At 44.9% G+C, this 15569-nt stretch overlaps 1 protein-coding gene across 4 annotated transcripts in view; it reads left to right on the plus strand.

The window, feature by feature from the left end:
• Positions 1-15569, plus strand: part of DHX36 (DEAH-box helicase 36) — a 445724-nt gene that overhangs the window by 382717 nt on the left and 47438 nt on the right. For all 4 annotated transcript variants that reach the window (XM_078667890.1, XM_078667891.1, XM_078667892.1 and 1 more), the window contains one exon: positions 9161-9281. In XM_078667890.1, the coding sequence (XP_078524016.1) occupies positions 9161-9281 (121 nt within the window). The remainder of the gene's footprint in view (positions 1-9160; positions 9282-15569) is intronic.

The following is a 15569-nucleotide window of genomic DNA, read 5'->3' on the forward strand; positions in this document are numbered from 1 at the left end:
CGGGAAAATGAACTTATTATCCAAGAACTGAAACAAGCGCAGACTACGACGACGGCCAGACTGGAGGATGCTCTTGACCGTCTTGCAGTACTCGAGAAGAGGGCTGAGGACTCAGAAAGTAGGAACCGGCGCAATAATATACGCGTGTTGGGCCTGCCGGAAAAAACAGAGGGCGCTGATATGATTACATATCTTGAGAACTGGCTTCGAACAGAGGTTGCACCGGAAGGGTTATCTCCCTTCTTTACGCTCGAGAGGGCACACAGGGTGCCAGCCCGGCTGCCGTTGCCGGGCCGCCCGGCTCGACCGGTGGGTGGCTAGGCTGCTACATTATAAAGATAGGGACGTCCTGATCAATAGAGCACGCGCAGCGGGACCCTTTCAAGTTGACAACGCCACTGTTACGATATTCCCGGACTACACCCAGGATGTCCAGAGACGCAGGGCCTCCTATCTGGCGATCAAAAAAGAACTGCGAGCAGAGGGCATCCAGTACTCCCTGATATTCCCGGCGAAGCTAAGAGTGATCATGGATGGCACGAAGCACTTCTACCAAACACCTGAGGAGGCGTGTACTTGGTTTGAAACATATAAAGTGGGCACAGATCGTCGCGCCCATGGTCATGCCGCTCCGCCGAAGCCGTATCAGGTGCGCAAATCTCAACGACTACGGAAACGCTCAAAGGCCCAACAGAATCAGCAGCTGATCCAAATGGCGAAGGACCGATTGGGAGCACTGGTTGCGACTGCGGAAATCACGGGATCGCAGACCACGGAATCGGTGGTAGGATCGGAATCAGATGAGGATAGAAGGAGATCAGAGGCAGAGCACTCAGAATCGGACAGCACTAAGTGACCTGAAGTCACACCACAGACAGCAGACGGCATAATAGGCGAATGACATGAGACGTGGCCTCCTGAGGCGGAAAGGGTCCCTATAACCCGTGTAATTTTGTAGCAGTGCCTGAAGACACCTGGACATTCCTACTCTCAAACTGGTATTCTTTGGGGTATGTAGCGGGGGGCTTGGGCGAGCACAGCTCCCTGTTGGACTGAGATGCACCTCCGTTGCCTTTAAGGCTACCTGTGGTGACTATCACAGAATAGTGTTGTGTGTGTTGTTGAGTAATTTGGATGGGAGCTGATAGATTACTATTGGGTCCTGTTCTGGGGGGGTGGGCTGAGGGGGGTTCATCGGGTGTTGAGTTTTGGGGGTTTGGCAATGGTGTGGGCGAAGCTGCTGTGAAGAGGGCAAGAGGGCGAAGCTACATTGGTGGGAACGTTACGTGATCTGAAATGTATCACATGGAATGTGAGAGGCTTACATACTATGACTAGGTGCCACAAAGTGGATGCTTATTTATTGCGGAGAGGAATACACATAGCTCTATTGCAGGAGACACATCTTACTAGGGCAGAAGGCCAGGCGCTGCAGCGCAGCTGGAGAGGTCAGGTCTTTAGTACGGCTTATTTAGCGTTTGCTAGAGGGGTGCTCATTTGGATAAGGGCAGGCGTCCCATTTCAGGTCACCAGACAGGTGTTAGATCAAGAGGGCAGGTATGTAGCAGTGGAAGGTAGGCTATATTGCAGGGATGTTGTACTGTGCAGTGTTTATGCCCCAAATACTGAGCAGGCTCGCTTCTTGGCTATCTTGTCGGGTGCACTGGCACCCTACTTGGCGGGCCCGGCCATTGTAGGGGGAGATTTTAATGCTATTACAGATGTGGACTTGGATAGGTCACATCCTCCGCTGGCAGCTACCCCGGTTAGGAAACTGGCTAAGACTAGATCCGAATGGCAAGACAGTTGGGGACTGATTGATGTGTGGCGCGCCCAACATCCTCAAGATAGGGATTACTCATTCTTTTCCTCTGTACATGAACTTCATGTTCGAATTGACTCTATCTTGTGTTCCCCCTTGATAGCTCGTGTGGCGGCGTATACTGAGTACCTTACCAGAACTATTTCTGATCACAATCCGCTACTGATGTCCCTTAACTGGAAGAGGGCGAGAACAGCAATTCCGACATGGCGTTTGCGCCCTGAGACTCTGGAAGACCAGGTGTTTCGAACGGAGGTGGGGGAAGGTATTGCTCACTATTTCCGGGAGAACTGGGGTACGGCGACTACGAGAGCACTTGAGTGGGATGCTTTTAAGGTGGTCATTAGGGGGATCTGTATTACTAAATATTCAGGAGCTAGGAAGGCAGTGCTGGAAGCTGTAGCCAAAGCGGAAAGGGGTCTGAGGGACCTGGAGCAGCGGAGGCCGGAACACCCGTCCCTGCAAGAGCAATTGGTGGAGGCCAGGGAGAAGTTAGCGGCCGAGATTGAGAGGCTGCAATGCTTTGATCACAGAGGGTATCTGGCGAAAGTTCATGCGGAAGGGGATAAGGTTGGTACGCTGCTGGCCAAACTGGCTGACCCAGTGCCGCGGAGTGGACCCATCAAGCAGATAGCGCTGGATGCTGGCTTACTCGCAGGATCTAGTGCTGTCCCGATTCTCTACTTTTTACGAAGCACTATATAGCAGTAGAAGGGAGGAAACGTAGACGGACATAGAGGATTACCTAGAAGGAACCCCTTTGCCACAGCTTGATAAGGACCAAGCTGATGTGTTGGGGCAGGACATCACATTGGCCGAAGTGCGTGGTGCAATTAAGCACATGGCCCGGAACAAGACGCCGTGACCTGATGGGCTGCCTGTCGAATTTTACACTCAGTATAGTGACAAACTGGCGCCTTCCTTGGTGGAGGTGTATCGGGAGGCGGGGAAGGAGGGTCACCTGCCATGCTCGATGCGTGAAGCTCTGATAGTTCTCATTCTGAAACCGGGACGCTCGGACCTGGATGTGGCCTCATATCGGCCTTTATCCATGCTGTCGGTAGACTACAAAATCCTGAGTCGGATATTGGCGACCCGATTATTGCCGCACATGACATCGCTGGTTCATATGGACCAGACAGGTTTTATTCCCACGAGGTGTACGGCTTTGAGTGTTCGTCGCTTCCTTTGAGTCAAGGCAGATTACCAGGACGATCAGGGCTCTGCAGCAGTCCTCTCTGTGGACATAAGAGAAGGCGTTCGATAGTCTGGAATGGGCCTTCCTCCGGAGAGTCCTGAGTCGTTTCGAACTGGGTGACCAGTTTGTGAAATGGACGACGGTGTTGTACTCTTTGGCCATAGCCAGGGTGAAACTAGGCGAGGTGATCTCTGACCCATACCCAATCATGAGAGGAACACGGCAGCTGCTGTTCGCTTTGGCAATAGAGCCTCTTGCGGTCCAGGCGAGGTCAGGGCGGTTGTATAGGGGGCTGATGCACCGGGGTGACCAACACTTTATTTCCCTATAAGCAGATGATCTGCTTCTCTTTCTCCAGGATGCTGAGGCCCACCTACATGGTGCTATGGCCATGTTGACCCGCTTTGGGACGGTCTCCGGACTCAAGGTGAATTGGAATAAGACGTGCCTCTTCCCGGCTCGACAGGGCCTGCCTCCTCCGGCATCCTTAGGGGAAATAACGTGGGAACCGGCATGCCTTACCTATTTGGGGGTCCGGATTTATCATAATGACGGGGATCTATTGGGGGGTAATATAGGCCGTTGTGTTGTTGCTTTGAAGAGGCAGAGTGGCATTGCTTAAAATGGTAGCACTCCCCAGGCTACTATATTATTTCCGTACCTTGCCGGTCTGGCTCCCGCTGAGAATATTTAAAGAGCTAAGATCGCTGATAGTGGGTTTCATCTGGGGCAACGGTAGGAAACGAGTAGCACTGACGACGTTGATGAGACCCAGACAAGAGGGCGGACTGGCTGTGCCTGATTTTGAGCTTTACTACCTGGCGGCCCAATTGCAGGTTCTAACACAGAATATAGCACGGGAGTATCGGGGCCCGGAAGGTAGACGGGGACAGGGAATACCACGCCATGTACTGGCCTACATAGTTCTGCAGCAAAAACTCGCTCTGCAGGACCTCACTGGGGAGGAGCGGACCCTGCGACTTTGCTGGAATGGAATGCAACGTAAAGCAGGGACCCTTCACCCGTATGCTCCGAAGATCCCGTTTGGTATGCTAACGGCGTTGCCGCACGGCGGGGACTAGTCCCCACTGGAGAATTGGGAACAGCTGGGTATCCAGATGGTGGGGGACCTGTACTTGAACGAGGAGCTAATGCCCTTCCCAGTACTGCAAGAAATGTATGGGCTCCCGGAAGGGGACTTTTTGATTCATGCTGCGGTCACGACCGCGATTCAAAAGCATTGGAGAACAGGGAAAATGGAACCGGTATTAACCCTTGCATGCCAGTATACGGTGATGGCGGTGGGAACTGTTAAGGCGGTGACATGCCTCCAGTCCCGGTTGCTGCGGGAGGGTATGCGTCCCTTGGATGTTCTTAAGGCAAAATGGGAGGAGAGTGTAGGCCGTCCGATACCGGATGCCACTTGGGAGCAAATTCTCAAACTGGCGTGGAAGGGTACTAGGAACGCTCGGCTCCAACAAATTCAGTATTTTATACTACATAGGGCCTATTTAACACCAGGAAAGATCCAGAAGTATTTCCGGGTCCAGAACGCGGCATGCCCCAGATGCCGAGAGGAGGATGTTGAACTAGAACTAGAACATATGCTATGGTCCTGCCCACGAATGGAAGGTTATTGGGAAGGAGTGGGGGAAATTTTGAATGCGGTCACAGACAGATAATTAGAATATGATATGGCCACCTGCCTGCTGCACTGGTTCCCACACACAGCCAAGACCAAGGTAACCAGCAAATGTATCGATCTAGGGCTCATGCTGGCTAAGCGCGAAATCACCTGGCATTGGAAAGCGATGGAGCGACCTTCAAGTGGGCGCTGGAGAAGGGAATTTTGCAAATGGGCGAGCTGTGAAAGCGTTGTGCGACTAAAACAGGCTACCCGCTTAGGTAACGATAAAGCGCTGGAGGTAGCTAGGTCATGGGAGGTCCTAGTTCAGACTTTGAAGGAGCATCAATCGACAGAGGGGGAGCATTGAGTGCCCCACATCCATGCGGTCAATACATACAGTACATAGCTTTACTAGCCCTTCAGAAACACTGTGGGTTGTGAGAGTCTGCAACTGCCCACACCGCCGTTATTGTAAGGGGGGGAGGAGGTTGAGGGGGGGGGGCCTGGGTATTGATATGATACAATCACTGACGTTAGGGATTTGCTACTTTGACGATTACCATTGATTATAGGATGATTGCATTGGTTCACTGTGATACGCTTTCCGTGGAGTGAGATATGGAAGTGGGGGAGTGGGGACAGTGATGCTGAGAAGTGGTGGTGCAGATAATTCAATATTAGTTACAGTGATTTGTTTCATTTTATATGTTGGGGGAGTGGAAGGAAAAGAAAAGCAGATGCAAGGATTCTTTGTTGACCGGTCATGGTTATATTGATATGACGTGCACGCGGAAGCCTTTTTCCTAATCACCGCTGCCCGCCCTCCGGGTTGTGGGCTAAATGGCCGTGTTATGTGACCTCATGTGCCATTTATATAGCACATATTGGGATGTAGTGATGTTGACCGGAATAATTGTTTTCTGTACTAATCTGCAATAAAAATATATTTTCAACAAAAAAAAAGTTTCCACATTATCCTGTTGAGGCTCTTCAAAATTGTACACACTTATCACTAAGTATTACAAAAAGGCTGGTGCAAAAGTGGAGGCAATTGGATATACTTAACCTAGGAGACTTTTTTTACTGATAATGCTTTGAAACACTTTGTGACAGTGTCCATCAAAAGTACGTAATTCTCACTGGTATAATTTGTCATATTCATATTTAAAATCTATTTTCTCTAAGTTCCCTAAAGAACGTATATTGAATTCTGTGGATTTAGTGAACAGATCATTCTCTAAACCAGAATCCCAATAAAAAATTGTGTGGTGTTACAGAGAACTGTTATCTGGCCCTATTCAGTCAAGTAACGAAATTTGACCAAAGTAAATGCATAGAACTGGGGTAGCCATTAATGCTAATAATTGGAAAGACTGTTTCAGACTAGGCTACATAGCATTGAGGAGGGTCCAGGTATCACATTGTGCTGTTTTTTAGAGTCTGGATTCTTTGTTACACCCTGTGTGTAATTAACAAAATATCTCCGACCATTAATGATACATGCCATAAATGCCATACCCTGCGGATTGGTTACATTTGTTTTGGTCTTGTTGAAAGCTTATAAAGTTTTAGCAAATACGTTTACTCTGAGATTAGTAAGGCAGTCGATATGACTATTCAATCTCACATAAAATAGCAATTTTGGGGCTAACTGATCCTCTTCTCAACGTCATCAACATGTAAAAAAAAATTTTTTTACCTCTATGCTTATAGACCGATCTTTGGTAAGAGCAAATTGGAAACCTCACAAGCTCAAATATTCCCGAACAAAATACTAAAAAGGTTAAGAATATATCCACATGATTTTTGGTATTTTGCTTGAATGAATTGTGTGTCAAAATAAGCACAAAATTAGGGTTGTTTTGCTCATAGTGACTCTGCCTTTCAGTAGCGGTAATGTGCTGCATTGTTATTTTAGGAAAAACATGATATCATCTTTGTGCAATGTATTTCATTATTATTAAAAAGTTTGTTTTTTTTAGAGAAAAAAAAACAATTTCTTAAACTTCATTTATGGCTTGCTTATTTGCATTTTGATGAATGTAGCTTAAAATTAGCTGATACTTAGATCAGATTTTTTTTGTATCAATACTTTTAAGATGGGACTTAATTTAAAAAAAAAATCTTCACAAAATGAGTGTTTTGGATATTTCTATCTCTTTACAAAAATGAGCTAAGCATGAGATGGTCAATATATGAAGAATTGTATTTAATACTGCTTGTACTGTCACTGAAGTGAAACAAATTCAATTTGTGTTTCCAATAAAAATAACTCTATCTTACATGATATGTTTTTCACCTTTCATGTAACTTTTTCAATCTAGATGTTACTGTTTTTGGGGGTTGATACATTCAATGAAAAAAACACTTGTCACCCTAAGTATTCACTAAATAAATGTTCAGGAATGTTCAGGACAAAAGTGATTAAGTCAGCAGTTGAAACAATCTGTTTCATGGGCCTTTATTACAAAATGGGGCAATGTCCAGGTGGTTTACCTTAAAACCAAGTTTATCAGATTTTGTTCTCTGGGACAGATAGACTTTCTTTGGGCTCTGCAACCCTTGCCCGAGCAATACACATCCACCAGAAATGATGTGGTGAGGAATCAGAAGTGAATCCTGATTCCTCTAATTCATCCTTACTCATTAAGGAGACTAAACTTAGTTTTCCTTATGCCAGAATGCAGGAGTACACGATTTGCAAGGAGGGAAGTTGGCCAATTAAGCAGACATTTTCCACTGTAGGTTTTTCCCTAAACCTCTATTCCTAATTCATTTTTTTTGTTTCTATGTCACACTGGCCAGATCCTCCTCCTTGGATCTTACATGCTCAGATGGGTCATATAGTCTGCAGTCCACCTTCCCCACTTTCTCGTATTGTACGGTATGTGGGATAGCACTACTGTTTTGGCTTTGGCCCTGCCCTGGAGGGGCACACCTACCCTGGGTCATGAAATTTGCAACTCATTCCAGCTGCAAATGAAGGCTCAGGTGTTTCAGTATATATCCACTGCAGTGAGCTCTGGAGGGAAATTTAGTGTTCATTTGGTTGAGCTGGTATGTTTGAATTTCAGGTGGCTGTTGAATACATTCAAATATTGGTAAAAAGGGAAGGATAGCATCATGCCATATGGGATGTGTAGTGTGGCAACACATCTCTGACCATCGTTTGTCCCAGGTTCCTACCGCTGGGCACATTTTCCTCACTCTACCGACGATCACAGAATACAATTTTATATGAGGGGCAGTAGGTTCCTCACACAGTATTACAGAGGGCTGCACCTTTGCAACCAGCTGTCACCAGCCTCTTCATACCCTGGGAGCCACTGTTGACTAGGGGATATAGGGACTGTTTGGTTGTACCCCTTCTCTAGCAAGGTGTAGAACTGTACTTGACAAAGCATTTGCCGAAAGAATAGCCATATATTTGATGTACTTCTCTATGAAGTATTAACTTTGAGGCCTGTGGTAAAATTCTAAATCATAAAGTGTAATTTATGTAGGACATAAAGATTCAAGAACCAGATTATAAATGAAAATATTAAAAATAGATGAGAGCTAATGCCACTCTATCTTTAAAGTGGATCATTTCCTCAGCCCTTTATCCAGATCCAACATAATAATAGGGCATAGAAGGAGTTGCAAGACTATTTTTCTGCATTGGGGATCAGTCGTCTTTTTCTGCACAAGTTGACCCTACTGATGCATGGATCCTATAAATGATGTTTGATTTCAAAATCCATCTCAAATAAAATGATTCTCTGCTCTGTGCATCATATCCAAAATAATAGGAGGGAGGTCTCAGAGGAATTGCTTTCAAGGATTCTTCACCATATAAAATATGACTTTAGATAATCTGTTTGTCTCTACCAATTAATGCTAAAAAATTGCTTCAAAAAATTGCTTAATTTAGAGGATATTAGTATAGCAACCCTGTCCCCATATGGTTGCTTCTTCCAGGCGGATAATTGTTAAGAGATGTAACCTGGTGCAGTATTAAATCCTGTGGTCTTTGGTGTTAGCGAGCTCCTGTACCACAAAATTGTCCATATTTACCTAACTAGCTTTTTGGACATCTCAGTGGTCGAAGTTGAGACTAGCCAATTTTCTGGCAATCTAGTTTTGTTTAGTAATAGTCAATCTCGTTTGAATTAAAGTTTCTACTATGGCTATTCTTTCACTAGTCTATGACTGTGTATATCCCATACATAAATGGGCTGTCATTCCTTGTTCGCGAAATCTCAGTTGCAGTCCATCCATACTGGGATTTCATTGGAATCGAATCCCAGCAAAAGTGTTGGTGATTCTAAAACAAATAAAACATGTTTTTTTTTTAAAGTACATCGTAACTATGATCATATTTGGAGAGTTGTAGCTTTTTGTTATATCTGTAGAACTGAAAACACTTGGCTATTTACAGAAGATTATCTATTGATGTTTTCTAGATGTTACTTGAACATTATTTTGTGTCCCTTTTTTCACATGGTCATTTGGCATTCTGTTTATTCTTCAGCGTGAAGGTATACACCAAATCAGACGGAAAAGTTAGTATTCATCCAAAATCTGTCAATAGCGAAGAAAGTGAATTCCACTATACTTGGCTTGTTTACCACCTGAAGATGAGAACTACAAGCGTAAGTCTATAGATGTGTGCCATCCTGTCACTTATGTTATAGAATTAGCACCAACATAACTATTACATTAAATGCATAATATATTAATGAATGTAGGGTACGCACTTACCTCTAAAAAAAGTAAATTATTCCCGCCTTCCAATTCAGACCATCATAAAAGCAATTCATTGTCCCACCTTCTCAACACCCACAAGCAAGTACCATGTCCTATGCAATCTCAGCTCCTCTGGCGAGTCCCTGGTGGCAGCGGTCGGTGATGGCTTTTCCCATTGGTATTCAAACACTTTTCGTAATGGGAAGTTCTGGTATAGTCATTACTGGTTTAAAATCAGTGGTCTCGAAAGACTGTTACATTACTAAATGAGCAAATGAGCTGAATCCTTTCAGAGAGATGGTGGGACGTATTGGGAGTCCCTCACAAGACATAGGGAATTCAGTGGCAAGAAAAATACTGCCATCAGAAACACTAACCCCTATTAGAAATTGGGGGCGGTAGTAGCAATTTGCGCTATAATAATGTACTTCAGAACACTGACCCGTGGAAGAGTACTTCTTTGTTTCCTGGAAAGCTTTTGGTTTAATATTGGAAACTTTCATATTCACTGAATATGTTTGAGAAATGTTTTTTAAACATTCTAGTTTTATGTAAAGTCAGTTTGTTGAAGTTATGTGGGCTTGCTTAAAATGGCCTGTCTGAAAGCTTCTGCAGCAAGTCCATAGTTTTTTAAACATCACAAAAGGTGGTGGATTTGCTATATCAGTTCTGCACATCAAAACATGTCTCCTTCTTGTATAGAAAACATCGTTCATCTGGGTATGAAGTCCAATTATTGAGTGCAACTTTAGTGTATAATGCTTAATCCACCTCAAGCACTAACGATAGACAATCTACCCACCGACAGTGTTGCAGAGTGTCAAATCAACAGAAGACAAAAACACCAGCGCACATCACTACAAGTCACTTTTATCCTTGTGCATTCAGCACTTTTCTTGACTTTGTGTCCTTGTACAGACAATTCTTCTTAATCCAAAGGAGTCTCGTTGTGTAGACCAATTTGATTTTTATTTCTTTTCACACAAAATGCTTCACAGCCGACGCGCGTTTCGCCCTTTGCAGGCTTCCTCAAAGCAAATTTCCAATGTCATCAGCACTGTATTTGTCAAAACTTGTCACTTTAAGTCACTCTTAATACAAGCTTCACCCAAAATATGTTCCAATCTATTTGAACACCAGCAATGAAAGCAGTATCCTCATTTATTATTTCTCAGGAGCCATGATAAGTTCCATCACAACACGCCGTAACTTCAATTAGACCTCCATATTCTTTTTTTCGTGATCGAGTTCTCGAAAACAGAATATGGAGGTCTAATAATAAATGAGGATTACTGCTTTCATTTCTGGTGTTCGAATAGATTGGAACATATTTTAGGTGAAGCTTGTGTAAAGAGTGATTTAAAGTGACAAGTTTTGACAAATACATTGCTGATGACATTGGAAATTTGCCTTGAGGAAGCCCGCAAAGGGCGAAACGCGTGTCGGCTGTGAAGCATTTTGTGTGAACAGAAATAAAGATCAACTTTGTCTACACAACGCGACTCCTTTGGATTAAGAAGAATTGTCTGTACAAGGACACAAAGTCAAGAAAAGTGCTGAATGCACAAGGATAAAAGTGACTTGTAGTGATGTGCGCTGGTGTTTTTGTCTTAAGTCCATAGTTTTTCTTGTCCCCTACCATAATAGAATGACTTTAGACTTGACACTTAGCCATTTACATATCTCTGCTCTTTTAAGTGTGGAATCATTCATAGTTGTGCTGTGAGTAATACATGGACGGCCTCAGTGTGCTTTTGAAACAACCACTCAGAATTGTATTCATATCCTAATAAAAGCCATTACAAACACTGTTTCACAAGGTATGATTATCACTGATATTCTGGTTATCAAAACTTTAATAGTCCTGCCGGTGTACATGATCTTAGGCATTTTAAATAAATAAAACATAAACAACACTTATTCTGCTATTGGTAAATTGTGATGACTTTGTGCTCTGTCACAGCTCAGAGCTCACAAACTTGGTGTGAGAAAGAAAAGTCATTAATGTGTACCATGATCAGACTCCTGAATGAGTGTTGTGTTATATTTACAGTTTTATAACTAGTTGTTCACTTTCACAGAATGAATATTGCAAATTGAAGTGTAGAAAACAGACAAATAGAATGAAAAAACGAATTGAAATCAGCCCATGAAATCAGAAACTGTTACTTTGTGTCTTCCACACATAAAGACAACCAGTATCTACCCATGCTTCCCGGCACGGTGAGGCATGCAGCAGAGGATACTTTTATACAGCCTTTCCGTGCCTGAGTTATCACCCCACAGGTGGACAAAAAATGTAAGGTGCCCCTTCTGACCCACCCAATTTTTTATCAAGGGGGTTTTTTATCAATCAAATTCCACCTGACTCTATAGTTGCTACTGCACCTTGTAAAAGAGCAAACAGCCAGGCTACTGAACGGACCCCCTGATCAGGGGACTTAGATGGATGGCTGACTGGGAGGATAGCATCTCACTTGACATATTACTGTATATCTGGGACCCGATCTTCACACTGGCTAGGATAATGCACATACTCAAACAGTTCCATTGCTGTTCTGGCTACACCATTAATTAGCATAAATCGTTAATTTATTTCCTGTATGGCCCACACCGAAACTGCCCAGATTGTGAGGCTTGTATTGCCACGGAAGCATTCCGCTACCTTGGGATCTACATTACCAGAGATCCGAGAGCCTTTAATGCTCAAAACTTAGAACCGCCACTAGTTTGCCTGTGGAGAGATGTCCAGTACTGGAAGTCCCTACCACTGTCACAGGTGGGGAAAGCCACAGTGTTCAAAATGATGGTGCGGTCCAAAATGCGCCCTGCCCACTTTCTAAATCCTATTTTCAGGCCATTGAGAGTGAAATTAGCACATTACTCTAGGATGGAGGCCCTTGAAAAACTGTCGAGGGGCTGGTACGGTGGAATTGCCCTTCCGGACATCCAAAAATATTACTGGGTGGCTCAGTTAGTCATTATTACTCTATTGGTTCACCTCCCTGTAGATGAGCATGCACTACTCTAGACTAGTTCTGCAATTAGGCGGGTACCTAAGGGGCCTTTACGGGCACGCAATGCCTCTTTGCCGAAGCCCATTGCAATGACACTCACTCTTTGGCACACAACACTGAACGTGGCAAGATAGGATAACCAACACACTCCTTTGTGGGACACGGCACAGTTGGGCACACTGGCTACACAGAAAGGCTTTGACAAGTTGGACCTAATATGGTTTAACTAAGTTGGTAGATCTGTAGAGGCAAGGAGTAGTGATCTCATTTGCAGACCTATAAAGTACATTTTAACTGGCAGCACTGGAGACTTATGGATACTTGCAAATGCAACATGCATTAATGACCGCATTGCCGAAAGGCGGGGAGCTCCTTGACCCTTCCCCACTACAAGACCGACTACTAGATGATTACATGGCCAAAAGGGTTGTCTCCCTCACCTATAATAAATTGATAAATAATTCACCTGACTCTCGTGCTGGGAAATTGGAAGTGTGACCTTGATGGCCTTACAGAAGATAAATGGCAGAAGCTCTACTGTCCCCTAGGGAAGTTGCCATTAGGTCTAGGTTCTGACTGGCGCAACTAAAGATCTTACACAATTCTTACTATGCATGGACTACACTTATGGGGATGGGTAGGGCAATGTCCTCGCTTTGTACTAGACACTGTGGCCAGGAAGGGATATTTTTCCACATGATATGGGGCAGCTCAGTTGTTCAGCAATATTGAGAAGCTGGTATAACATGCTTACATAACCTAAGTGGAAGCTGCATGGACACTACGGTAAAGTGGTGTTTGCTGAACATTTGGGACACTGCTGAGCTCACCCGTATGGACCAAATATTGGTGGCATTGGGATTGTTGGTGGCTAAGCAAAATATTTCTCAGATGTGGAGAGATGAATTTGCACCACAATTGAATGACTGGAGACAGTACATAGATCGGTGCATGTTGTCGGAAGAGGTTGTCTATGAGAGCAAGTGGTGCCCGAATAAATGAACAAAAATATGGGGGAAGGGCAATACCGATCAGGTATCCCTCTGTACAGACTCAGATTTGAGAATCCGCAACATAAAAACACTGGTTTTCTTAATGCCCTGTGACTTGTGGGTGGGTGCCGGTTAGGACACGAAGACTTTGAGGTTTTACGGGAATCTGATCACCTTTGTTTATAGTCAGATGCTGTAATGTGCACTTCTTGCTGACATTGGTGCTTAGTTTCTTTCACGCGCAATAAAAAGATCTGTTAAAATAAAAAAACAGGTAGGCTACTGGGGATAGCCCACCTCCTGAGAAAGAAAGTAAGAGAATAGATGCAGCGGGAAAAGAGGAGGGGTGGGCAGAACTCGCTTAATTCCACTCCGCGGACTTCCACGGAGTTGCCGAAAAACTCAGTGGAGTTCCGCGAGTAAGTGGAGTTCCCAGCATATTGTGATTCCGCCATTTGAGAACATGGTTTTGGTGAGAAGGGTTGCAACACCTGCTACTTCTCAAGGGCCTACCTTGTTTACCATGAAAAATAAACAAGATAAGACTATCAATTTATAGAATTGGAGTCAGTAGCGCTCATGCCTTAAAGGAATTTGACACGCTTCTGTATTTTATCTGCAGGGTGACTGCGCACGCGGTTCCAAATACGTAGGTCATCCTCCCCCCTCAAAAAAATAAATTACAGTACAGCTCCAGCAGCACACACTGGCTCGCGGTAGCACAGAGAGGGCCTCCTCATTTTCCCCCTCCCTGCTATTATACACCCTTCTGCCCCCTTCTACTTCACTCCTTACTTAGTCTCTGGGTGAGAGTCTCAGCGGATCCAGTCTTCTCAGGGAGCGCTGAGACTAAAAATACAAAAAACACACAAAGCGGGCATGTGTGAATAGATGCATTGTAAATGTAAGGAACCCCAACCCCCAAGGTAAAAGGTATGTAACACTTTCCACAGATATTCCTGGCAGCTGTTGCCCACTTGCTGTTTCTGTGTGCGAGTTGACCGCTGCTGCATATCCCTACTCGACTTTCCAGTATCCCTACCTGCAACACGTCCTCTCCACCTTGGTGCATGGCTGGACGCTGGTCAGCACAGCTGGACGCCTTGGCACAGAGTAGTCTGACAGCGACGGTCACTTTACTTGTACGGAGGTGCTCTGCACATTAGGCTGCGGAGCGAGTTTCCTGGTCGTTAGTTAAGGCGGAGGAAAGGAAAGTCCAAAGCCCAGTCTGCTGTCGCCCCTCCCCGGTTCCTCCTACCACTACCAGCCCGCGGCCTTTAGTTTAGTTTTTCTAGGAGTAGAGCGGCAAGCAAGCCCATGAGAGAGGGGCATGTCATTCTGGCTCCAGTGCGGGCTGGGCCGGTCAGAGGGCATTACCGGGCTCCATGGAAGTTCACATTACCAAGTTGCAAGGTGCTGTGCGCCTGACATGTCCATACTTCTTTTCTGAGAGAAAATACCTGTCATAATTAGGGGCAGGTGCCAGTAATCTCCGCTACGCTGTGGATTAGGAATCTTTTTGCCGAACATCACGCTCAAAGCTGAGCACGGAATAGTGAAAAATCCGCCAGCAGAGCATAGTTTTTCGCCCACCTCTAGAAAAGAGTTGCTGCACAGGCAGCTAATCATTGGCGTATTGCCAATTCCCAAGCTCTTCTGGCACACTACGACCAAGCCTAGTTAGGAGGAAATAGAGGAACTATTGCAATACCGCCCTGAGGTGCACTGCAAAAATGGACAACAGATTGTAATAGAGGGACAAGCCATCACCAAAAACTCCATCCGATTTGTACTAGATGCGGCAGATACAGCTGCTAGGGGTGTCAACACCAGCGTATTACTTAGACGCCACGCATGGCTTAGGTGTTCTGATTTAAGCCAGAGGTCCAGCAGGCAGTCCTAAATATGCCTTTTGCCAAAGAATACCACTTTGGCCCACAAGCAGACACCACCCTTGATAAAATGAAAAAGATACAGCTAAGGCTATGGGAGCGTTGCAGACGACAGCTCCTATAGGGTACATTAATTGCACAGTTCACAGAGGTGGCTATAAATCTATCACCACAGACACCTCCAACTCCCAACAAAAACAAGGTTTGTCCACCTACAGTAAAATGTTTTTAAAGGTTCCTTCAGGGGCGAAAAAAAATAAAGAAATACGCATGGGTGCCTCTGCTCCTTGAGC

This window comes from Lissotriton helveticus, chromosome 11 (genome assembly GCF_964261635.1).
Source record: "Lissotriton helveticus chromosome 11, aLisHel1.1, whole genome shotgun sequence".
Classification (NCBI taxonomy): Eukaryota; Metazoa; Chordata; class Amphibia; order Caudata; family Salamandridae; genus Lissotriton; species Lissotriton helveticus.